This window comes from Salmo trutta, chromosome 25 (assembly GCF_901001165.1).
Source record: "Salmo trutta chromosome 25, fSalTru1.1, whole genome shotgun sequence".
NCBI lineage: Eukaryota > Metazoa > Chordata > Actinopteri > Salmoniformes > Salmonidae > Salmo > Salmo trutta.
The window spans coordinates 14,476,814-14,503,015 of record NC_042981.1 but is presented as its reverse complement, the minus strand read 5'-3'; the positions used below and the strand labels follow the sequence as shown (position 1 = coordinate 14,503,015).

The following is a 26,202-nucleotide window of genomic DNA, read 5'->3' as shown; positions in this document are numbered from 1 at the left end:
TCCTTAATTGACCACCCATAAACGTAACGGACATATACCAGGAGCTGTGCCAGGCCCGCCACGTCTGTTGACTCATCCAGCTGCAACACATATAATTCACTGGCTTGTATGTGAAGCAGTAATTGTTTCAAAACATCTCCTGCCATGTCACTGACGCGTCGTGAAACAGTGTTGTTTGATGAAGGCATTGTCTGTAGTTTTTTGGGCCTTTTCCCCCAGCCATCCACAGCAGCAGGAAGAATTAAGTCCTTCACAATAGTATGGGGCTTGCCTGTACTAGCCACTCGGTAGCTCACCATATAGGATGCTTCTAGACCCTTCTTATTAATGGTATCTTTTCCTTTTATATGTCTTATTACTCAAAAGTCTTTATTCTCACTCAAAAAAGTCCCGAAGCTTCTTTTTCAAATTCTCATGTTTCTTTTCTAAATGTCTGCGCAAGAGTGAAGGTTTCCCGCGAGAGAGTAATGGTTAATGTGATTGGATGTTAATTATTTGACTAGGCTACCTGTATTTGACATTGTGTTGTTATTTCGCTGAACACTAGATGGTTTCATTTTATTTTTGGCAGTGAAATGAGGCTACTCAGACGAGAGAAAAAAAAACTCACCCAAATGTATAGCCCCGTTGAAAAAAATAAATGTACTTGTTGAAAATGTGAAGACTGGTTTTATTTTTAAGTACACAAGTTTTCAATTACTTTTAGTGTCCAAAAAGTATACCACTGAAACAGCAACATTATTATTTTATTATCGGACTTACAGAAGGCCTTGCGTGTTAACAAAATGAAACATAAAAAAATATGCACAGTGCAGAACAGACATACTCTACAACCTGTTAAAACGGAGTATCTCTTAAAAGCGGACAGTGAGAGGAAGGTGAGCGGAGAGGAAGGCTGGCTGGAACTTCAAATAAGACATCAGAAGTAGAACTCATTCTGAATCTACTGGTTCTGCCTTTTTCTTGGGTCTACCTCTGCCTCTCTTCAGGCCAGGTGTGGTCTGAGTACCCATCTCCACCAGTGCCTTCTTGGGTCTGGCAGCAGTATTTTTAGGCGTGGCAACCTTCTTTTTAGGGCTGGCAGTTTTCATTTCCTTCACCCCTATCGGGAGAAGATCAAAACGTATTCTGTGTGGTTTAACCTGAGAAGAGGACAAAAGCGTGTGAGAACAGAGGATTCTTACCCTTCTTCTTTGGAGATTTTCTTTTCTTGGCGGGAGAGCCATCAACCTCATCATCAGACTCCTCTTTATAATCTACCACTTTCTTTCTTTTGGAAGTCTTCTGTGAGGAGAGAAAAAAAAGAGAAAGAAATGTGGTCAAATCTCAGGCCGCCTGCAGCAACCTTGGAGGGGGCAGAAATCAAACATGAAATTAGGAACTCTGCTTTGGCACACGACGACCGAACGCTTATATCTGCCCGGAGCCTTGTGAATGTCTGTGTGACATCTGAGCAAATGCAATTATGACTCTGCCATCTCACAGAGGAAGAAATCCTTCTACAGGAATAATCCACTCAAAGTACACAATGAATTCTGCTTCCTTGACCTATCTAAATAACAACAATGGACAGGGCTAGTTTTGTTTCTGGGGTAATTGTTTAAGACATCTGGAGCTGTCTTCAGTGTCAAAGTTGAGATTTGAGGTGAGCCATTTGGTACAATGTTCATCAACTATGACTTAACTTTTTCTCCCTGATCTACACATTCAAGACTAAAACTAGCAAATAATTGTGTCCATGAAATCATACCAGCCCAGAACACGTTGATGAGAAAGATGCACTTACCGACAGCAATCAACTCTTCCATCTCTTCTTCCTTCCGCCATCCCTCCTTTTCCTCATTCTCTCTTAAACTGTATAATGAACGCGCGCCCCTCCCTCATTTCTTCCCTCTCTTGTCTTGCATTTCATTTTGCCAATTGCTACCTTATGATTACCAGCAGACCCTGCTGAGCTGAACAGATTGGCTGGATAATTACATACAATAACGGCAGTGGGCAGGTAACCCTCAACTGGCATGAGCCAGCTCTCCGGTGGCACAGTCCTTATGCAAACGTATTGTGGGTAGCGTGAGGAGGGAGAAGGAAGGGGAGACCCTTCCCTCTGCCGTGAGAGTGGCCCACTGATTGCCAGGCAGCACCAACTCCAAGGTTACCGTGTCATCAAATTTGTGATACATTACTGAGGGATAAACACAGGTACTTAGACCTGTCGGAGAGGAGAGGGAGGAGGAAGGTAAAGAGGATAAGGAGGAGAGAGGGAAGAGAGGAGAAAAGGGAAGACAATGAGAAGAGGAGAAAAGGGAAGGGGAGAGGAGGAAGGAGATAGGTAAGATGGAGAAGAGAGGAGAGGGGAGAAATCTGAGAGAGGAAAGGAAAAAGGCTTTTGCTGTTGTTGGAGAAAACCCTGTGTGTTAGCCAGGGTGACATAGACAACTCTTTGACCAGTGTGTGTGACTGTGTTTTGGGGGTAAAAACGTCAAGCAGCGGTCAAGGCATATCTTTTAAAAGCATCACACCTTAATTGTATTTGAAAATCAATGCACTTGGCAGCCATTCACACGAACCTGCTCAATTAGTCTCGGATCGTGCTTGGGCATTTTTACATTTCAAATGAAATGGCTTTCAACAGGTAAACACATTAGGGGTGGTTGAAATGGGCTCCGTTTGAAAGGCCGGGCTTCAAAAAGGTCTGGAGCGTGCCAGGTTTTAAATGCCAAGGCTACTATGATCTCACAGAAACACATTTGTATATGTGTGTGGTTGTGTCAGTCTTTGAGTGTGTGTATGTCTGTCTTTGCGTGCAACATGTGTCTGTGCACCGACCTTGGCAGAGGACGATGGCCCGGCTCCGTTGCTGCTGACCGCTGAGGAGAACTCCAGCTTGTCGTCATCCTTGGTGCCGATTGACTTAAGCCCCGCCTCCAGAATGGACCGTAGCTTCTGATAGGCCGGTTTGTCTGTGTAGCTTAGAGTCTTCACCTCCTCCATGAACTTCTGAAGTTCATCTAAAATATGACAAAGAAATAAAATGAGTGGATTTATATTTTAAAATGAGAGGCCCAGCAAGTTGTATATGAGCTGCGGTGCTTACCCCAAAAAAGGTAACACTTTACTTGACACCCAGCATCATAACACATAAATAGAAGTAAAAAAAAAATGGTTTAACATTTAAGAGTAATTTTTAATTTAGCCCTATTCACAATTAAAAGGTAGCTAGCTAGCTGAAGAGTGGTTGAGATTCTCCTGTTCAATATAGTAGGTGATGGTATGAGGCAATGAGCATCCCTATGCATTTCAACCTGTTCCCCCATCTGCTCCAACAACACTGTGATAAAAACACAAACAATACAAAAAAAAACAGAGAAACTAAACCAATTCAACTTGAAGATTCCCAACCCTCACTGACCATAAACTACAACACAGATTAGAACGTTTGCTATCTAGCTGATCTCCACCCCATAATCATTATTCACAGACATAAGGAACAACAGACACACCGGTCGCTACATTGCAAATGAGCTGAAGGTAGTCAATGACCTTGGATCACAGAAGGTATTTGCACTGGTGACAGACAATGCTGCGAACATGAAGGCTGCTTGGTCTAAAGTGGAGGAGTCCTACCCTCAAATCCCACCCATTGGCTGTGCTGTTCATGCATTGAATCTGCTCCTCAAGGACATCATGGCACTGAAAACAATGGATACACTCTACAAGAGAGCCAAGGAAATGGTTTGGTATGTGAAGGGTCATCAAGTTATAGCAGCAATTTACCTCACCAAGCAAAGTGAGAAGAATAAGAGCACCACATTGAAGCTGCCCAGCAACACCTGTTGGGGTGGTGTTGTCATCATGTTTGACAGTCTCCTGGAGGGGAAGGAGTCTCTCCAAGAAATGGCCACATCACAGTCTGTCGATATGGACAGCCCCATCAAGAGGATCCTACTGGATGATGTATTTTGGGAGAGTGGTATAAGCAGCCTGGAACCTATAGCAGTAGCCATTGCACGGATTGAGGGAGAGAATGCCATCCTGACTGATGTTCAGACCCTGCTTGCAGATGTAAGAGAAGAAATCCGTACTGCCCTGCCTACTTCACTGTTGCTCCAAGCAGAGGAAACTGCACTTCTGAAATACATCAAAAAGCGTGAAGACTTCTGCCTGAAGCCCATACACACCGCATCGTACATGTTGGACCCCAAGTATGCAGGCAAGAGCATCCTGTCTGGTGCAGGGATCAACAAGGCCTATGGTGTCATCACTACCGTGTCTCGCCACCTTAGCCTGAATGAGGGCAAGGTTCTTGGCAGTCTGGCGAAGGAGATGCAATATGGCAGTCGTGCCAACATATCTCATCAGCCACCTGGTGGAAGGGACTTGGTGGATCCAAGGCTCTTTCCCCTGTTGCCTCCATCATCCTCCAAATCCCACCAACATCAGCCGCCTCAGAGCGCAACAGGCTGACCAATACAAGGGTTGAAAAATTGGTGGCCATCCGGGCAAACTTGAAGCTTTTGAGCCTGACAACGAGCCATCCTCAACAAGGTTGGAAAGTGACAGTGTTCAAGAGGTGGACATTGAGGAGGTCCAGGGAGAAGACATGGAAGCCTGAGAGGAAGACAACCAAAGCTTTAGTTTCTAGACTATCATTTTACAGATGTATGTTGAAAACGTTTTTGGGAGATGTGATGGATCATTGAGGACCATTCAATATTCCCTTTCTTTTGTTGTTCAGTGAAATCATCATGTGAAGAGTCAACTCATTTAATTAAAGTTCAATTCGTAACTAAATGTATTTATTTTTTATTATATTGGAAGGATATAAGCATTTGCAATTATGTCTACTTATGATAAGGTAAAGGTTTATGTTTCTGTCTCGATATGATAAATATATCCAATGCAAAAAACATCTACATTTAAATGGTATTAATATTCATTTGCATATATTTCCATTAATTCCCATATATTCCCACGGGAAAGTTTACACCTCTGAATATTCCCCAAAATGTGCAACCCTAGTCACAACAAACAAAATTAGTGAGGATGGACACAACTGAACCACGGCGGCTCCACTCCCATCACCTCTATCTCTGGGCTGAGATGTGTTGTGGTACAGCTGCACACAACACAACAGCCCGCAGAGAAATCTCTCCTTCTGTCACAGAGGGATCAGAGGAGGAGACGGAGGGGAGAATGAGCGGAGGTCAAGAAGAGGAGGATAGGAAGGCCCTGGGTTCAGGCTCTGAATTAAATGGCTTGTTAAACTCTCCAAGTCAAAGTTTTTTTTTTTTTTTTAAACTGTTCCTCCTTCAGATTGAAGGCCCCCTAGACCATATTGTAAAGTTAATGTTATGTTGAGTGAAGTCAAATCTGCTGGCCTCAAAACCATATGAATCGCCCGCAAATCTTTCAAAAAAAAAAAACTAAGAGTTCATATACAGTACCAGTCAAACGTTTAGACACACCTACTCATTCAAGGGTTTTTCTTTATTTTTACTATTTTATACATTGTAGAATAATAGTGAAGACATCAAAACTATGAAATAACACATATGGAATAATGTAATAACCAAAAAAAAGTGTTAAACAAATCCAAATATATTTTACATTTAAGATTCCTCTACGTAGCCACCCTTTAAATTGATGGCAGCTTGGCACACTCTTGGCATTCTCTCAACCAGCTTCAGCTGGAATGCTTTTCCAACAGTCTTGAAAGAGTTCCCACATATGCTGAGCACTTGTTGGCTGCTTTTACTTCACTCTGCAGTCCAACTCATCCCAAACCATCTCAACTGGGTTGAGGTCACGTGATTGTGGAGGCCAGGTCATCTGATGCAGCACTCCATCACTCTCCTTGGTCAAATAGCCCTTACACAGCCCGGAGGTGTGTTTTGGGTCATTATCATTTGTTTTTCAACAGGACAGTCTGACTAAGCACTGTTAGGTTTTGATTATCAGAGTACAAACCCGACTGACACTATGAAAGCGCAAACAAAGTTTATTCTTCCCAAAAGATCGAACAACTGAACCGACAAAAAACATTTTTACAATAGTGGTGGTAAATGTACCCCAATTTGGGGTGGAATCTCTTTCTCTCCAAACACTACATCTCTGTTGCTAGGCAGGAAATTAAGTGACGCGGGCAATAAACTGTTCCTTCTCCCTTAACCTCTTGACGGTCGCCTAGGATAGGGGGCGCTACAGCAATTTTTGAAAACAATCCGTGCCCATTTTAAACGGCCTCCTACTCAAACTCAGAAAATAGGATATGCATATAATTAATACTTGTGGATAGAAAACACCCTAAAGTTTCTAAAACTGTTTGAATGGTGTCTGTGAGTATAACAGAACTCATATGGCAGTCAAAACCCCGAGACCGATCGTAACAGGATGTGGAATTCTGAATTGCGGACTCAACTTCATCACTTTGCCTATAAATCACACCCTGAGCAATGGTTCATTGAGCACTTCCTATTGCTTCCACTAGATGTCCCCAGTCTTTACAAAGTGGTTTGAGTCTCCTACTGAAAAAAACTGACTGAATGAGACGCTGTGGAAAGTGGTCACATGAGGGCCATCACCATTATGACGCCGGCGCCCCTGGCTACCCTTCCCTTTCGAAACGTTTAGAAAGACAATGCAATCGTCCCCCTTGAATCTTATTGGAGCTCTGGTTGAAAAAGGCCCTAAAGATTTATGTTATACAACGTTTGAACGAACCTAAATTTAAAAAAAAAATGCATTTTATTGAAAGAGGAGTCCCGCGGCCGACGGAAGTTTTGGAGCAGCCTTCAGAACGCGCTAACAAGAACAAGCTATTGGGACGTAAAGGATTAACTTTTTCGAACGAAAATACATTTGATGTGGACCTGGGATGCCTGGAAGTGCTTTCTGATGAAGATAATCAAAGGTAAGGGATTATTGACAATAGTATACAAGAGTAGATTTGATATGCGATTGTTCCAAGATGCCGCTGACCTGTAACGGTAGCCTATTTTTCTGAGTATCGCATCCCCTTTTATCGCAAAGTGTGATTACCCAGTAAAGTTATTTTTAAATCTGGCATTACAGGTGCTTTCAAGAGATATTCATCTATAAATCTTAGAATGACAATATTACATTTTAAAAATGTTTTCGAATAGTAATTTAGTAAATTGTAGCGCTGTTTCACCGGATGCATATGAGGGAAAATAGTTAGTCAACGTCACGCGCCGATGTAAAATGCTGTTTTTATATACTGCTCAAAAAAATTAAGGGAACACTTAAACAACACATCCTAGATCTGAATGAAAGAAATAATCTTATTAAATACTTTTTTCTTTACATAGTTGAATGTACTGAAAACAAAATCACACAAAAATAATCAATGGACATCCAATTTATCAACCCATGGAGGTCTGGATTTGGAGTCACACTCAAAATTAAAGTGGAAAACCACACTACAGGCTGATCCAACTTTGATGTAATGTCCTTAAAACAAGTCAAAATGAGGCTCAGTAGTATGTGTGGCCTCCACGTGCCTGTATGACCTCCCTACAACGCCTGGGCATGCTCCTGATGAGGTGGCGGATGGTCTCCTGAGGGATCTCCTCCCAGACCTGGACTAAAGCATCCGCCAACTCCTGGACAGTCTGTGGTGCAACGTGGCGTTGGTGGATGGAGCGAGACATGATGTCCCAGATGTGCTCAATTGGATTCAGGTCTGGGCCAGTCCATAGCATCAATGCCTTCCTCTTGCAGGAACTGCTGACACTCCAGCCACATGAGGTCTAGCATTGTCTTGCATTAGGAGGAACCCAGGGCCAACTGCACCAGCATTGGTCTCACAAGGGGTCTGAGGATCTCATCTCGGTACCTAATGGCAGTCAGGCTACCTCTGGCGAGCACATGGAGGGCTGTGCGGCCCCCCAAAGAAATGCCACCCCACACCATGACTGACCCACCGCCAAACCGGTCATGCTGGAGGATGTTGCAGGCAGCAGAACGTTCTCCACGGCGTCTCCAGACTCTGTCACGTCTGTCACGTGCTCAGTGTGAACCTGCTTTCATCTGTGAAGAGCCCAGGGCACCAGTGGCGAATTTGCCTATCTTGGTGTTCTCTGGCAAATGCCAAACGTCCTGCACGGTGTTGGGCTGTAAGCACAACCCCCACCTGTGGACGTCGGGACCTCATACAACCCTCATGGAGTCTGTTTCTGACCGTTTGAGCAGACACATGCACATTTGTGGCCTGCTGGAGGTCATTTTGCAGGGCTCTGGCAGTGCTTCTCCTGCTCCTCCTTGCACAAAGGCAGAGGTAGCGGTCCTGCTGCTGGATTGTTGCCCTCCTACGGCCTCCTCCACGTCTCCTGATGTCCTGGATGAGCTGCACTACCTGAGCCGCTTGTGTGGGTTGTAGACTCCATCTCATGCTACCACTAGAGTGAAAGCACCGCCAGCATTCAAAAGTGACCAAAACATCAGCCAGGAAGCATAGGAACTGAGAAGTGGTCTGTGGTCCCCACCTGCAGAACCACTCCTTTATTGGGGGTGTCTTGCTAATTGCCTATAATTTCCACCTGTTGTCTATTCCATTTGCACAACAGCATGTGAAATTTATTGTCAATCAGTGTTGCTTCCTAAGTGGACAGTTTGATTTCACAGAAGTGTGATTGACTTGGAGTTACATTGTGTTGTTTAAGTGTTCCCTTTAGTGTATATAAAGTGTATATAAATATAAATATGAACTTTATCGAACAAAAGAATGCATGTATTGTGTAACATGATGTCCTAGGAGTGTCATCTGATGAAGATTGTCAAAGGTTAGTGCTGCATTTAGCTGTTTTTTGGTTATTTGTGATGCATGTGGTTGGTCGGAAAATGGCTATGTGGCTACTTTTACGATATACTCCTCTAACATAATCTAATGTTTTGCTTTTGCTGTAAAGCCTTTTTGAAATCGGACAACGTGGTTCGATTCAGGAGAGGTGTATCTATAAAACAACATAACATAGTCCTATATTTGAAAAAATATATATAATAATTTTGTTATGCTAATGGCGATAGGATTTTTCGCTGGATGTCCATCCCAAGCCCGACCAGGGGTTAAAGTGACCTGACCTGGACCCCGTTCATCACTAATCCACAGGTCTCTCCCCTTAGTCCTGCCACGTGGTCGTTTTCCCTGCACTCAGCACATTCCAAGCTTAATTGCACCCGCCATATACCTTCCTCCTACAGATGACCATTAACTTCTGGTGTAGACCCTCTAACCAAAGCACTCAATATTTCAATAGGATACCTGATAATTATCCCTATCCCAAGTTTAGGAGTTAGAACCCAGAATCCATCAGCGCAAACCAGTAGGATGGCTTATCGCTGCAGAATGCTGTGGTAGCCATGCTGGTTAAGTGTGCCTTTAATTCTAAATAAATCCCAGACAGTGTCACCAGCAAAGCACCCCCACACCACATCCTCCAAGCTTCACGGTGGGAACCACACATGCGGAAATCATCCGTTCACTTACTCTACATCTCACAAAGACACCAAAAATCTCAAACCAAAAATCTCACATTTGGACTCATCAGACCAAAGGACAGATTTCCACCGGTCTCAAATCTCACATTTGGACTCATCAGACCAAAGGACAGACTTCCACCGGTCTAATGTGCATTGCTTGTGTTTCTTGGCCAAAGCAAGTCTCTTCTTATTATTGGTGTCCTTTAGTCGTGGTTTCTTTGCAGCAATTCGACCATGAAGGCCTGATTCACGCAGTTTCCTTTGAATAGTTGATGTTGAGATGTTCGGTTACTTGAACTCTGTGAAACATTTATTTGGGTTGCAATCGGAGGTGCAGTTAACTCTAATGAATTTATCCTCTGCAGCAGAGGTAACTCTGGGTCTTCCTTTCCTGTAGCGGTCCTCATGAGAGCCAGTTTCATCATAGCGCTTGATGGCTTTTGTGACTGCAACTTTCAAAGTTTGACATTCTTCGGATTGACTGACCTTCATGTCTTAAAGTAATGACGGACTGTCGTTTCTCTTTGCTGATTTGAGCTGTTCTTGCCATAATATGGACTTGGTCTTTTACCAAATAGGGCTCTCAACTGTATAACAAACCTACCTTGTCACAACACAACTGATTGGCTCAAACGCATTAAGAAGAAATTCCACAAATGAACTTTTAACAAGGCACACCTGTTAATTGAAATGCACACCAGGTGACTACCTCATGAAGTTGATAACATGCTAAGAGTGTGCAAAGCTGTCATCAAGGCAAAAGGTGGCTACTTTGAAGAATCTAAAAAATATTACTATTTAATTTACTTGGATAGTACATGATTTCATGTGTAATTTCGTAGTTTTGATGGCTTCACTATTATTCTACAATGTAGAATAGTACAAAAAAATGGAAAAAGCCTGGAAGGAGTAGGTGTGTCCAAATTTTTGACTGGTACTGTATGTCTACAACATATCTGAAGTGATGTCACTCCAAAAGGCAAACTTCAGCCAACACTCTTGCCCTCCTTGGTATTGCCTCCAATCTATGCTTCACACGAATGCACTCATCACACTGTAATTCACAAGAAAGTTCAAGTGGAAAGTTTTGTTGCGGTCAGAGAATTAGCAGTGGGGCTAATGAATTAGCACTCATTATGAGGAGATCAACAGGGCCCCTTATGATGCAGAGAACAGCCACTCTACTCTCCACTGTGTGTGTGTGTGTGTGTGTGTGTGTGTGTGTGTGTGTGTGTGTGTGTGTGTGTGTGTGTGTGTGTGTGTGTGTGTGTGTGTGATCATGCTTCAGTTCAATTAAGGCTGGTTGTGGCTGGGAATGGAGCAGGGGACATAATGTGCTAAGAACAACATCCCAGGTTCTCAAGGACCACTGAGTGAGTGAGTGAGTGAGTGAGTGAGTGAGTGAGTGAGTGAGTGAGTGAGTGAGTGAGTACACCACAGTGTGTCAGTTCGTGAAGCAGCAGCTAGTGATAATGGTGTAACACTGACCTAACGGCTACTCATGTTAAAGTTTGATAAGTCAAACTAATCTCAACTACAATATTGACATCCTCATACACACAAAGACCAACAGATGTGTGCTCAACATACAAAGTAGAAAACTTAGTTCTAAGAAATGTAGCATTTGTTTCACTCTCACCTGGCTTGTCTTGTGAGGAGAAACACTTGGACATGAACTCTGACACGTTATCTCTGCATCTGTGAACGACAAAAACAAGTTAGGATCTCAACTTACCAACCTGTGTATGTGTGTGTTATGCACACACAGGTGTGTGTGTGTGTGTGAGACATCTTACTGTAGTTTTACATCTCTGACATAGAGGGGGTCCTGCAGCTTGTCTTCCCAGGGCAGTTTACTGCAGAGCCACTGGACCATACAGTACCCCAGGATCTCCAGATCACTCCTTCTACAGGGAGCTGCAGACATACAACACCACTACGTCAGTCTGAAGGGTTTAAAGCAGCGCTCACCTGCTGGGTGTCGACCAACAATGGCCATTAAACATGTAGAATCATCAGGAAATTAAAATGACAGCAAATGTTGTGGTCAGAGGCGATAAGATGGCTAACCGCTGCTTTTAACAGATCATTGCCACGGTGAGTTTTGTTCTTATATTTTCCTTTTTCATACTATTATTTTCACAACTGAACTGATCAACAGGTACCGTTAGAGGTCCTACTGATACAGTGGTGGCAGGGTTTCTGTTAGCTGATAATAGCTGGTTCTTTGGCTGTAATTTTATTTTCTGATAAATAAATGTAAAAAAAATCTGCTCTGGCCAATTGTCCAGGAGAACAAAATAAATCCCATTGCGAAAATAATGCTTTTTAGCCTATTCATTGATGTAAATACGTTTGACTGGTCATGCTTATCAGGTCATGCTTGTCAGTATATGGGTTAATTTGCATAATTTTGTGGAATCAAATTGGTGCGTGTATATTCTTTATGAATCTTATTTATCCTCACACGCACAGCATACAGACAGAGAGCCTTTGAGAGGGAAATCTGTCAGACAGAGCTTTTACAAGCCCGATCTTTGCACAACAATTCTAGATGCAATTCTAAAAGCTAATATTTGTATTTCTCAACTGGTAATTGAAGCATGCTTCCCATTCGTCATTCAAATGCATAGGCAAAGGAAGGCAGGCTTCATTAGCACGTCACACACCACTTCGCAAAAAGCTGGAGGTAGTATGCATTTTGAAAACACATAGTTAATTAATTGTTTGAAACCCGAATGTTTTACTACATATTATGAGGCATGTTTTGTCTTGCTTCAAAGTAGCCTAGGCAAAAACCGACCATATCCGTGGAGGCAATTATTTTATAAAGACTTCCTTACACCATTGAAACCAGTAGCTTATTTCTCTCATATTCTTATGGTTTTCAACAATTTTCATTGTCCGATAGCCAAACGCACATTTGCGCGTAGCCTACTGCCTTGTGCTCATTGCTGTGCTAATAGCCTAATGTTAAGAAATAGTTTATCAACACTTTAAGCTAAATGTTCTGATCTATTGATTCATTGCTTTTACATATTCAGTTGAAGTCGGAAGTTTACATACACTCAATTAGTATTTGGTAGCATTGCCTTTAAATTGTAAAACTTGAGTCAAACAATTCAGGTAGCCTTCCAGAAGCTTCCCATAATAAGTCGGGCGAATTTTGGCCCATTCCTCCAGACAGAGCTGGTGTAACTGAGTCAGGTTTGTAGGCCTCCTTGCTCACACACATTTTTTTCAGTTCTGCCCACAAATTTTCTATAGGATCGAGGTCAGGGCTTTGTGATGGCCACTTCAATACCTTGACTTTGTTGTCCTTAAGCCATTTTGCCACAACTTTGGAAGTATGCTTGGGGTCATTGTTCATTTGGAAGACCCATTTGCGACCAAGCTTCAACTTCCTGACTGATGTCTTGAGATGTTGCTTCAATATATCCACATGTTCCTTCCTCATGATGCCATTTATTTTGTGATGTGAACCAGTCCCTCCTGCAGCAAAGCACCCCCATAACATGATGCTGCCACCCCCGTGCTTCACGGTTGGGATGGTGTTCTTCGGCTTGCCAGCCTCCCCCTTTTTCCTCCAAACAGTTCCATTTTTGCTTCATCAGACCATAGGACATTTCTCCAAAAAGTACAATCTTTGTCCCCATGTGCAGTTGCAAACCAGTCTGGTTTTGGAGCAGTGGCTTCTTCCTTGCTGAGCGGCCTTTCAGGTTGTGTCGATATAGGATTCTTTTTACTGTGGATATAGATACTTTGTAGCTGAATCCTCCAAGATCTTCTCAAGGTCCTTTGCTGTTGTTCTGCGATTGATTTGCACTTTTCGCACCAAAGTACGTTCATCTCTAGGAGACAGAACGCGCCTCCTTCCTGAGCGGTATGTCGGCTGCATAGTCCCATGGTGTTTAAACTTGCGCACTATTGTTTGTGCAGATGAACATGGTACCTTCAGGAGTTTGGAAATTGCTCCCAAGGATGAACCAGACTTGTGGAGGTCTACAATTGTTTTCTGAGGTCTCGGTTGATTTCTTTTGATTTTCCCATGATGTCAAGCAAAGAGGCACTGAGTTTGAAGGTAAGCCTTGAAATACATCCACAGGTACACCTCCAATTGACTCAAATGATGACAATTAGACTATCAGAAGCTTCTAAAGCCATGACATAATTTTCTGGAATTTTCCAAGCTGTTTAAAGGCACAGTCAATTTAGTGTATGTAAACTTCTGACCCACTGGAATTGTGATACAGTGAATTATAAGTGAAATAATCTGTCTGTAAATTTTTTGGGGGAAAAGTATGTGCGTCATGCACAAAGTAGATGTCCTAACCGACTTGCCAAAACTATAGTTTGTTAACAAGAAATTTGTGGAGTGGTTGAAAAACGAGTTTTAATGACTCCAATCTAAGTGTATGTAAACTTCCAACTGTATATATATTTTTTTATGTAGCCTAGTTTTTGTTTGAATTTGGGATCTATCATCCCACAACTGTCCCAGAGTCTGTTTGGGCTAGTTATCTCTCAACAAGCTGACTAATAGAATAGGTCAACTTTTCTACTATGGGGGATAGTAGATAAGACATAGGCACATTGTCGGAACGTCCATAAAGCTAGGGGAAGCTTTCCCTAAGTAAATTGAATGAAATTGCCAAAATTATATAGCCTAATTATCCTAGTCCTGTCTATGCACAAATAAATAACATTCAAAAGTGTACTAAAGCATGATTTGGCCACTAGGATCATTAGCTTCCCCTAGTCTTAAAAAATAAGTTGTGGAGTGTTTTAAATGGCATTGCCTACGGTCAGAAGGAAAGGCAGCACACGCAATTTGGGAAGCAGGTACCAAATAGATGATTGTTGAATTGCGACTGTTAGTGAAAATTAGATGTACAGCCAGATATATATATATATATATCAAAATTAAAATCGCAGGACAAGATTGGAAAGCAAATGGCTAATGCTGTAAAGAGAAGACAATGAAAAGACTGTCTTTTTAATCGGTCTTTAAAAATTATCAACTTAACTGAGCGAACCACAGTAGGATAATCTTATTGGCTCCAGCGGAGAGCACCGGCCATATCCCCGGTGAGTGCACACTGCTCATATTCATTATAATTTCCTCCTCCAGTTTAGATGTATCTCGTTCTCGTAGGTCTATTATATGGACCACATGGTTTTCATTGATCTGTTTGTCAGTGTCAGCAGAGTAGGCTACCCTGTAAATTGTCGTATTAAAAAATTATTGTACTAATGTCTACAATCATATAAAAAGTGTAGTAGAATTGTAGGACGTGTTTTCCCCATGAAAAGAAAGAATAAACATATCTAATATAGCCCAGGCCTCTACACTATACGCTCAGCCATGCATTAAACTGTCTTTTTTGCGAAAGGTGATTGAGTTATATTAATAGCCTAAATCATGACTATCCAATCTACTCATCACATTAGGAATAGTAGGCTCTCTTACATAAGTCTTCAAATGCGATGATGCATGGATTGCCTTATTATAAAAAGTGCATTTTTATGGTGAAAATATTCTTCCAACAAACTTGAAAATCCCGCTCCGCCTATGCTACGATTTTGCTGTTCGTTACTCGTCTTGGTTCAGGAATAGTAAATGTAGACAGCTAATCTAACATCTTCAAAGTGTGTGGTAAAAATATACACATCATTGTAAGGACACACATCATTGCAAGGATACACATCGACTTCCATGCTCTGTTAAGAACAATTACCATTATGTAAATGTAATTTCTGTCATTCTGAGCACCGTGGGTGAAGGCCCTAATCAGGTTACCTTTTTATTTTGAAAAAATGTTTTCTTCCATTTACTCCCAACTGAACGTACCAAGCCCTGGCTTGGCATCAGTGAGGTGTGCTGTACTTACAGACTCCTTTGTGTGCGTCGATGGAGGTGAACTCGATGGTCCCGTCATGGCACCTCTTAGGGTCTTCCTTGTACTCCTTCAGCACTCCTTCTGGAGCATACCTATAGGCCAGTCCATAATCTACTAAGTAAACCTAGAGGTTTGCAAACAAAACAGACAAATTCATGCATGCACACACTGACACACAGCCAACCAAATCAGTGAGTATACTTAACATGATGTGGCTTGTAACTAAATTACTACTAATAACACTGTACATGTGTACTAAGTTTCAGGAAAACATGTTTTTCCACATATCGCCTGGACTATAACAATAACTCATACATTACAAAGCATAGTTACAGTAAACTACAGCTCCCTCCCTCCCTGCTCAAATCCTCAGCTCCCAGAAAGTCAAACAAATGTTTCCAATAACTGCAGGCAGGGAGCAGGCAGAGAGAGAGCTAACCCTGAGACTCCCAAGGGGTTGCTTTCTAAATTGTAATTTAAAAATAGCACTTTAATAACACACCGCGGAAACATTAATAATCTCTAAATTACATATTTGCCCCTGCCCCCACCTTGTTTGCTTGAAAGAGCTCTTAGCCACCATCTAATCTCTCCCCTGTTTAGAGAAGAATAAAGAACACCCCCCTCCCCTCTTTTATGTCTCTAATGTCGAAATGAATACAATGAACCAATGGCAGCAGCATAATCAAATAAATAAACATATCCAATGTTTGTTCAATTTACATATCAGGTCAAAGGCATTACTTCACTTCAAGAGGTAGAGACAACCATTTGAAATCCTACCCAGACTGAGAAATAGGCCTCTCCATTTTAAAGGGTTACTGCTAGATTCTGGCATGTCTCTGCGTGCAGTATAAAGGAACTTAGCGGTAGTTTTGTGAGCCAATGCTAATTACCATTGACTGGAAGTCTACAGGTACGGTAACATTGCTAGTCGCTACACACCAGTGGAGGCTGCTGAGGGGAGGATGGCTCATAATAATGGCTGGAGTGTAATGTGATGGCTGGAATGGAGTGAATGGAATTGTATCAAACATATGAAAACCATGTGTTTGATAGTATTCCATTCGCTCCATTCTGGCAATTATTATGAGCCGTTCTCCCCTCAGCAACCTCCACTGCTACACACAAGGCACAATGCTAGCAAGCTATACAGCCCTGACATGGTTAGATCTAACAGGATTAGCATAGCATTGATGCTAGCCATATCAGGGCAAAAAATCTCCACTACATACGTGTTTCTCAATCCATTCCTGGGGTTGTAACTCAACAGACTCAAATAAACGTATCAAGCCCTGGCTTAAGAATTAGCTGAATCGGGTGTGTAAGTGCTGGACTAGTGTGAATGACAGACAGGTAGGACCCTAGATAATACAACAGCTCAAGGCCAATATCTTTGGAAAAGACAGCCACTGACCTGATTGGGGTTGTTGTGGCTGAGGAGGAGGTTGGAGGCTTTGATGTCAGCGTGGACATACTCATGCTCATGGATGTACTCCAGAATGTCAAGCTACACAAGTGAGGGGAGAAGAAGAGGCAACACAAATATCAAACATTATTTACAGAGATAATAATACATAGGCAAACAACATTTTGAACACGAAAGATATCTGCATGACTGGCAGATATCTCAGCTTGGATGTCGGCCCACCACCTCAAGCTCAACAAGGCGGAGCTGCCCTCTTCCTCCCGGGGAAGGCTTGCACGCTCCAAGACCTCTCCATCATGGTTGACAACTCCAAAGTGTCCCCCTCCCAGAGTGCAAATAAACTTGGCGTGAACTTGGACAGCCCCCGGGTCATTCTCTGCAAACATCAAAGCAGTGACAAGCTCCTGCGGGTTCATGCTCCACAACATCTGTAGAGTGCGATCTTTCCTCACACAGGAAGTGGCGCAGGTCCTAATCCAGGCACTTGTCATATCCCGTCTGGAGATGCATATTGCCTTTCGTGAGCTAACACTTGACTTTTCCCCCTTACTAGCACTGACTTCGCAGATAGCTACTTTATTAAAGAAAAATGTACTTACTATGACTGAGCTATGTGGTTGTCCCACCGAGGGCTGTGTCGGTCATGAAAGGTTGTCAGCCGGTGATAGTCAAGCAAATAACTGCCAGTCTCACGTTAATTGACTGGTAATTAATATAAACAAATGTAGCATCTCCAGGCTTCCACATCAGTAGCCTACATTCTACATTTTAAAAAGTCAAATAAATAAATGTAATATAGCCTACACCATTACAATAAATACATTATTTATTTTAGACAGGTCTAAAGAAACAGGATATGAAGAAAATGTAGTCCATTTCAGAAAAACAGAATAGCATACTCTGAGCTGTCCTTATGTTAGGCCCTGATGGAGATATGCCATATGGCTGTGGGCTACACTAGTTCATTTAGCAGATGAGATTTTTTAGAATTCCGTGGCGTTATTTTATATTATGAAGACTACAATTGAACATAGCTGACGATTTGAGGGAGAGCGCACATGCGGCTATTCTGTGTTGAGCAGATGAGAAAGAAACAGGTACTCCTATATGCTTATTTTAGAGTTATTTATGTAACTTTAGTTGTGATACAAATGCTGGGATATATGTTTGGATTTTTAATACAGTCTAACATGCTGACCACACCGCTTGCATTGCAAAATAAATGTACACATACATGTTATTCAATCATTGCACCTACACTGCTCATGCCCCAACGAGCGTCTGCGTTGCCAAGTGCTAAAATAGAAGTCAGTTCTATTTGTGACACTGAACATGGTGCAAATCCTGCCTCTCCCATCTACGTGCCATCTCCTCATTGTCCAAAGAAGAAAAAGTCTGAAAGGAGGAGAGATGACTAGAAACGATTTGGTTGACCATTTTGTGTGTGGATTAAATGTCCGAGTAGAGGACCTTGTGCATTTCAGGTAAAATAACAACTCAACATTTATATCCCAGGACAAATTAGCTAGCAACAGCAAGCTAGCTAAATAGGACAAATTAGCTAGCAACTGCAAGCTAGCTAGCTAAATTGCCATAAATGTTTAATGCTTTTTGACCTGTCACCAAATTAATATAATTGGTTCAGAGTTAGTTTTGATATTTCAACCTGCGTGTCGTGATCGCATTTGGTGGGGGGACAAAATCAATTTGCGCACGTGCGTATCCGGTTTGGCATGGTATAAGGCTGCATGATATGACTAATGATGATTTGAAAAAAGTTGCATGAAAGGTATAAGCTCTGCCTTGTTTTTTTTGCGCAGGTTGTACATTCATCAGTCTCTCATTCCGAATTTGACAAGCACTTGATAATGCCTCGAATTTCCCAGCTGCATCCCCCTTTATGTGACAGTAATGCCCCCTAAAAAAGCCATGCCTTTTGCGGCCAGTGGTTTTTGCGACCATGGGCTGAACATAATAATTAGTATTCCCTTCTCCCAGCTGCGTGCCGAAGCACCTCTCCACTCACATTGCTCTCAGTCATGTGATCGGGTCTTTCTCACAGGCTACAAGTGAAGACAGACACATCAAGGACGCAACCGCATGCGTCCTTATCCAATTCCGAGGCGCATATTGAAGATATTGGAAGAACTGTCCACATTTACTTTTCGTCAGCCAACAAGATGTGTAGGCCTATCGAACAGCAAAAGCACTAGCCTATGTAAATATACTATCCCCATAGTACAAAAGTTGACAAATTCTATTCTGGGCGAGAAAAAAATATTCCATAGTCTGGGACCGTTGTGGGATGCAATAGATCCCAAAATAATACAACCACTAGCATAAAAAAAGTTAAGCAATGAGCCTGCCGCAAGTGAGAACATTTAGCTTAAAATGTTGATAACTATTAGGCTATTTCTTCACAATATAAGCGCAGCAATGCGCACACGGCAGTAAGTGCAAAGGCGCACACGGCAGTAAGTGCAAATGTTCCATTAGCGGAAAACACCATTATCAAAAGTGACCACAAATGCGATTATGCATGTAATGCTGTTATTATTAAGGTGCATTTTTATGGTGAAAATTATCTTCCCCAAACTTGAAACTCACACGCTGCGTATGTTTGCCAGTTGGGCTCTACACCTGTTGTAAAGCATATTAATGTGCTTCATTTTAAGAAGTTATTTGGCCACTTTAGTTGTGATGCAAAAAACCTAATCAAAACATATAGGCCTATGGGCTAGGCTACATGAGATGTGCGACTATGATTTGAAAAAGGCGCAAAAAAAGCTGGGCATCATTCACAAGTGATAGGCTAATATTGTCATCAAACTATTCTTGATTTAATCTTGTCTATACATATATTAAATCATTACATTTGTGTTAAATTTGATTTGATTTAGAATTGATCATTGTCATTATACATTAGCATTGATGTCAGAGTGATTAGAGGGCCAATAGATTGCTGAGTACCAGGCAGTTAGCAGGTGTGGTAGGATACTAATGACCAGCAGCAGCATCAGAGCTTGGAGAAGCCTAATTAGTGACTAAACGGTCACGTGGAATCTGACTGCTGACATGACTCATAACCACCGGTGTGGCGTTAATACTAGAGGTCGACCGATTATGATTTTTCAACGCCGATACCGATTATTGGAGGACCCAAAAAGCCGATGTCGATTAATCGGCCGATTTTTTTGAAATGCATTTGTAATAATGACAATTACAACAATACTGAATGAACACTTATTTTAACTTACTATAATACATCAATAAAATCAATTTAGCCTCAAATAAATAATGAAACATGTTTAATTTGGTTTAAATAATTTAAAAACAAAGTGTTGGAGAAGAAAGTAAAAGTGCAATATGTGCCATGTAAGAAAGCTAACGTTTAAGTTCCTTGCTCAGAACATGAGAACATATGAAAGCTGGTGGTTCCTTTTAACATGAGTCTTCAATATTTCCAGGTAAGAAGTTTAGGTTGTAGTTATTATAGGAATTATAGGACTATTTCTCTCTATACAATTTGTATTTCATATACCTTTGACTATTGGATGTTCTTATAGGCACTCTAGTATTGCCAGTGTAACAGTATAGCTTCTGTCCCTCTCCTCGCTCCTACCTTGGCTCGAACCAGGAACACATCAACAAAAGCCACCCTCGAAGCAGCGTTACCCATGCAGAGCAAGGGGAACAACTACTCCAAGTCTCAGAGCGAGTGACGTTTGAAACGCTATTAGCGCGCACCCGGCTAACTAGCTAGCCATTTCACATCGGTTACACCAGCCTAATCTTGGGAGTTGATAGGCTTGAAGTCATAAACAGCGCAATGCTTGAAGCAAAGCGAAGAGCTGCTAGCAAAACGCACGAAAGTGCTGTTTGAATGAATGCTTACGAGCCTGCTGCTGCCTACCACCGCTCAGTCAGACTGCTCTATCAAATCATAGACTTAATTATAATATAATAAACACACAGAAATACGAGCCTTGGGTCATTAATATGGTCGAATCCAGAAACTATCATCTCGAAAACAAAAGTTTTTTCCTTTCAGTGAAATACGGAACCGTTCCGTATTTTATCTAACGGGTGGCATCCCTAAGTCTAAATATTCCTGTTACATTGCACAACCTTCAATGTTATGTCATAATTACATAAAATTCCAGCAAATTAGTTCGCAACGAGCCAGGCGGCCCAAACTGTTGCATATACCCTGACTCTGCGTGCAATGAACACAAGAGAAGTGACACAATTTCACCTGGTTAATATTGCCTGCTAACCTGGATTTCTTCGAGCTAAATATGCAAGTTTAAAAATATATACTTCTGTGTATTGATTTTAAGAAAGGCATTGATGTTTATGGTTAGGTACAGTCGTGCAACGATTGTGCTTTTTTCGCAAATGCGCTTTTGTTAAATCATCCCCCGTTTGGCGAAGTCGGCTGTCTTTGTTAGGAAGAAATAGTCTTCACAGTTCGCAACGAGCCAGGCGGCCCAAACTGCTGCATATACCCTGACTCTGTTGCAAGAGAAGTGACACATTTTCCCTAGTTAAAAGACATTCATGTTAGCAGGCAATATTAACTAAAGATGCAGGTTTAAAAATATATACTTGTGTATTGATTTTAAGAAAGGCATTGATGTTTACGTGTACCTAAGCGATTATATGCAACGCAGGACAGGCTAGATAAACTTGTAATATCATCAACCATGTGTAGTTAACTAGTGATTATGATTGCTTGATAGTTTTTTTATAAGATAAGTTTAATGCTAGCTAGCAACTTACCTTGGCTTCTTACTGCATTCGCGTAACAGGCTCCTCGTGGAGTGCAATGTAAAGCAGGTGGTTAGAGCGTTGGACTAGTTAACCGTAAGGTTGCAAGATTGAATCCCCGAGCTAACAAGGTACAAATCTGTCGTTCTGCCGCCGAAAAAGGCAGTTAACCCACCATTCCTAGGCTGTCATTGAAAATAAGAATGTGTTCTTAACTGACTTGCCTAGTTAAATAATGGTGTAAAAAAACACACAAAAAACGGCCAAATCGGCATGCAAAAATACCAATTTCCGACTGTTATGAAAACTTGAAATCGGCCCTAATTATTCGGCCATTCCGATTAATCGGTCGACCTCTAGTTAATACGGTCACCGTAACCGCCCTAGTTCCACCTAGCTATCTTCAGATGATTGAATTAATCCACTCTGGATAAATGACAAATGTAAAGATAGTCAATTAAATAAACAGCCAAGATGTTTCATAGAGTGAATGAAATATATCAATGCTTTAGTTAGTTGTTTTCTTGGCTCTACTATCGGCAGTTATATGACGACAAAACTCACGAGTCTCAGCCCGAGCTGCAGGACCAGTTTCCGGGGGAACCTCCTTCCAGTCTCCTCAAACTTCTTCTGAAGGTCCGTCCCAAACCGGTCCATCACCATGAACCTGTACCTGGAAGGAACCAGAGATTCAGGGTGCATACCAAATGACATCCTATTCCCTATAGAGTGCACAACTTTTGACCAGGGCCCATGGCACCCTATTCCCTATATAGTGCACTACTTTTTACCAGAGCCATATGGCATCCAGTCAACAGTAGTGCACTATAAAGAGAATAGGGTGCCATTTGACACACCTCGATAACATACTGTCTATGTTAATCAATCAAAATTGCTTGTAGCTGGAGGAGTAAGGCGTTGGTATGACATGCACAACCACTTAACTTTATGGGTGTGTCAACTATACCAAACTGGTCCACAGGTATTTATATGGCTGACATATCATAACAGATTGCTGTCAAGGTACTGGAAGAACCAGATTTAAAAGAGGCATTACACAACGGGTGGTTTGGAATTCACATTGTTAGGCTGGAGTTGGACACATCAACTTTTACAAAACTTTGGTTGCTTGCAACTGAGTTGTTTCTTGATTGCTTTGTGAAACACCCCCCTACAACTAATAAGCAACTCATCTGAAACTTGGTTGCATCCAGTTGTAGCTTTTCATCTTTGGCAGTAGCTTGACACTAGTCGCACAATCAAAACTAATACTTTGTCTGACCCAATTGTCATGTGCCAGTGATCAAGGCTGAAAAAAGAGACAGCAGAACGGGAGATTGTTATGGACATTGTTTGGCAATCAAGAAATTTAATTTTCAAAGTGAACCTTTCCCTGTGCTAGCTAGCTTAAGTCATCGCTAGCTTGGTTATTTCGTTGTTAGCTAACTTTGTAATGAAATTTGGCTAGCTAGCTAAATTGTACAGACAGCATTTTGTCTATATCCATGCTGTTACAATAACCAAACGGTTGGATAAACAAATTATTTGTAAAACCACATGTAAAGCAGCAGATGACACGGGGTGAGTTTAGAATTCTCAAACAATATGACGAAGCAGCTTCAATTTGATTGGCTGTTGCTTGCAATTTTAATTGTGTTTCTAGTTGCTTCATGTAACAGCAAAGTTGCTTCAGATTATGTCACTTGCAACCTGCTACTAAAATTGCATGAAAGTTTCTTTGTGCATCTTCTGCCTTAGATCCTGCCCGTGATATACTAGACAACAAACATTGCCAATTGCAGTATGCGTTTTGTTTGATAATTTGGTCATAAGCCAGCAACTTTTGATAAACTGGTTTCGTCTGGACAAACAAAAGATGGTTGCTTAGCAACCAGATACCAACGTATTTGGTGGAGAAAAAAAAAGAGTTCAAAAAATTGATGATTTGGGAATTAATCTTGCTTTTTAATGTTGGTAACCGTTGTATAAAAGCAACAATACATGAGAGGCCATGTGTTATGACATTTTTCTAATGGCTGTGGTGGTCTACGCCAATCGGCTTCGCCTCGTGGCTATGACCATGTCAAAGCCACGATAAAAATCTCATAGCCTCTCATGTATTATTTCTTAACGACTCAATACCTTTTTCCTCCTTTCTCATGTAGTCCAGACCCCCAGTACTTCGGAACTCCCAAATACTTCATCTTGTGAGACGTCATCCAACTCTGAACTAAAATACAAAAAAATGGCAACAGTTGTATCAATATAAAACAATAATCTTTATGGAATAATGAGTAGCACAACTATTTAAACAATACTAGATATGCCTAAACATCATTCACGATACAACACGCTAAAAGGCAGTTCACTTTTAAAGGGTTAAACTGAGATGACTGCCATTTAAAAGTAAAAACAAGGCAAATTATTGAAATGATTCAAAACACACTTAATAAAACTTGGTGTTAGTGGTGTTCAAAGTAATAAGAGCAGTGTAATTCCGTGCGGGCCAAGCCAGTGCCGGCCGTAAAGTAATCTCCTACTGGGACAAATATTTACCAACAGACAAAGCCATATTACAATGAATAAAATATGAGTGTTCATTCCTTAGCAATATAACAGTTAATTGTCAGGGGAGATTGACATTTGGATTGTTATGATATAAAATGCAAAGTTGTGGCCTTGGGGCAAACACAGGAGCCACCAAAGGCACCATGTTGGAAACAGAGGCCCTCACTAAATAGAGCTACAACTACACTTCCTTAATTAAGGAAGTTGCTCATTTCTTTATGCGTATTTGTTTGTTCCAGTGTTGAGAGACTGTGTGTGTGTGTGTTCATGAGGGAGGGAGTGGTGTCTGGTATGCATACTTAGATCCGGCTTGGCAGCTCGCATGTAGAACTTGAGCTCTGAGAACAGTGGTCCGTTGTCACTGGGCTCCTAGATTAAGAAAAAAAAAAGAGGACAGTTGACCAAACAGTACCGCTTTATTCATCCCATTACGGTCAGTTTAGATTACATCATACGGAGAACAGTTATACTCTGGAAACACTATAAACGCAGCATAGGTAGGTCTGGAGTCATGCAGGGCTATCAGATTGAACTGAACGTGTTGAGTATATTGTCATTAACTGTACAGGCATACTAAGGACGTTAAATGTCTCCTTTGTCTTTCTTGTATAGGCATGAGATGGAAGAGGCCAATCGTGCAGTCATATACAAAGGCGTGTGTTATCAAGCCAGAGTTGTCTTACCACTTTGATGACATATGGGGCATCAGCTCCAACTGTTTTAGATGAATTCTCATTGGCTGTATATAAAAAAAATATTAAACAAATAAAAATACATACCTCAGTTAGCCTATTCCTGATCAATAATAAAGGAATGAACAATCAATGACTAGAATATGTGTTTTATCAACCATGTTGCCATGCTTCTCTTACCCAGATAGAGCAGTCCAAAGCCGCCCTGTCCGATAGGGGCTCCCAGTTTCCAGGACTTCTTGCTGGTATCAGTCAGTACTTCTCCAGGGGGAAACTCCTCAGCAAGCTTCCTCTTGGCTGGTCCTCTGCCCTTCCCTGCTGCCTGGGCTTTTGGGGGCATCTGGAGGGACCGTATACATGATCTATATAATCTATACATTACCACATTTTAGTTCATTCAACGCAACTATCTTGTGACTACCACCCAATACGGTATGCTGCATACTCATAGATCATATCAATGCCTTTATTTGACTGTCAACATCTGCAAAAGCTGTTTCTTAACGTCTCAGTGAAGTTTGAATATGACGTGTAAACACCATATCACATGATAGGATCACGTGCGTTTTCAAATCGATCTGGTAACCACCAAGGTAGGTAGTTGTTTCGATTAGTCAGGTTCACGTTGGCTCGACGAACTAGCTAGCTAGCTACAGAGTTTACAATCATCAATCTAGCCAGAGTTAGACTTTTACAGCAAATTGGGGCGAGAGAGATTTTCCTAACTTCGATGCAACCAATATAGTTCTTACATTGTGCTAGTCCAGCACACTGTAAAAACTATATTGGTTGCATCGAATCTAGGAAGGCATTTCCTATATTTAGCTAGCTAACGTTACCTAGCTAGTAAACGGCTACTACTTGTTAGTTGCTAGCTAATTTAAGCGAACTTAATGCCAATAGGTAACGCGCGTGCATCCATGATTTGCAGACAATTTCAAAAGCCAGCGGACTGATAGCTAAACAATTTCTCTAACGAGATACTCAAACTAGCTACTAACAACATTACTAACTAACGTGTTAGCTGATGGCATGCTAGAAATGGCCTTCATTCTGATGAAGCCTTGGATGATTCGCAAAACACCGCGTTTCCGTGATAATCTTGTTCTTAAACACGCTCTGTCAATACATCTAAACAAAAACATTGAATTTCACAAGTTTTTAATGTCTAATGCAAACCTCGTTGTCTTTGTTGTTATTTCCAAGTTATCGTCGATGCGCCTCAAAAATTCCCGCACTAACGCCAACCGGAAATAGATTCGCACATACTGCAACACTGCCTAACCCCATTGGTCAGAAACACGTTTTTCTCATTTGCCTATTTTCAGGGTAATTTGCATATTTT

At 41.5% G+C, this 26,202-nt stretch overlaps 1 protein-coding gene across 2 annotated transcripts; it reads right to left on the bottom strand.

Annotated features, from left to right (window-relative positions):
* Nucleotides 1-649: 649 nt before the first annotated feature.
* On the bottom strand, nucleotides 650-26,129 carry LOC115162049 (serine/threonine-protein kinase VRK1). 2 transcript variants are annotated; one of them, XM_029712973.1, is made up of 13 exons: nucleotides 26,037-26,129; nucleotides 25,038-25,197; nucleotides 24,849-24,904; nucleotides 24,465-24,534; nucleotides 23,740-23,827; nucleotides 22,162-22,270; nucleotides 16,816-16,908; nucleotides 15,390-15,522; nucleotides 11,295-11,415; nucleotides 11,138-11,196; nucleotides 2,827-3,008; nucleotides 1,185-1,284; nucleotides 650-1,102 (listed from the first exon to the last, which is right to left on the bottom strand). In XM_029712973.1, the coding sequence occupies exons 2-13, from the start codon at nucleotides 25,195-25,197 to the stop codon at nucleotides 933-935; spliced, it is 1,341 nt and encodes a 446-aa protein (XP_029568833.1). In that variant the 5' UTR covers nucleotides 26,037-26,129; the 3' UTR covers nucleotides 650-932. The 2 variants fall into 2 exon arrangements, with proteins under 2 accessions (XP_029568833.1, XP_029568834.1); XM_029712974.1 differs by lacking the exon at nucleotides 26,037-26,129 and having other exon boundaries at nucleotides 1,185-1,281.
* Between the last annotated feature and the right edge of the window lie 73 nt (nucleotides 26,130-26,202).

Bases quoted from the DNA above. Each gene is read 5' to 3' on its own strand.
- LOC115162049 (XM_029712973.1), bottom strand. From the start codon at position 25,197: ATGCCCCCAAAAGCCCAGGCAGCAGGGAAGGGCAGAGGACCAGCCAAG. The intron at 24,535-24,848 runs GTAAGACAACTC...TTCTTAATCTAG, and splicing joins CCCCATATGTCATCAAAGTG to GAGCCCAGTGACAACGGACC. The intron at 16,909-22,161 runs GTGAGTTTTGTC...TCACTTGTGTAG, and splicing joins TGCAGCTCGGGCTGAGACTC to CTTGACATTCTGGAGTACAT.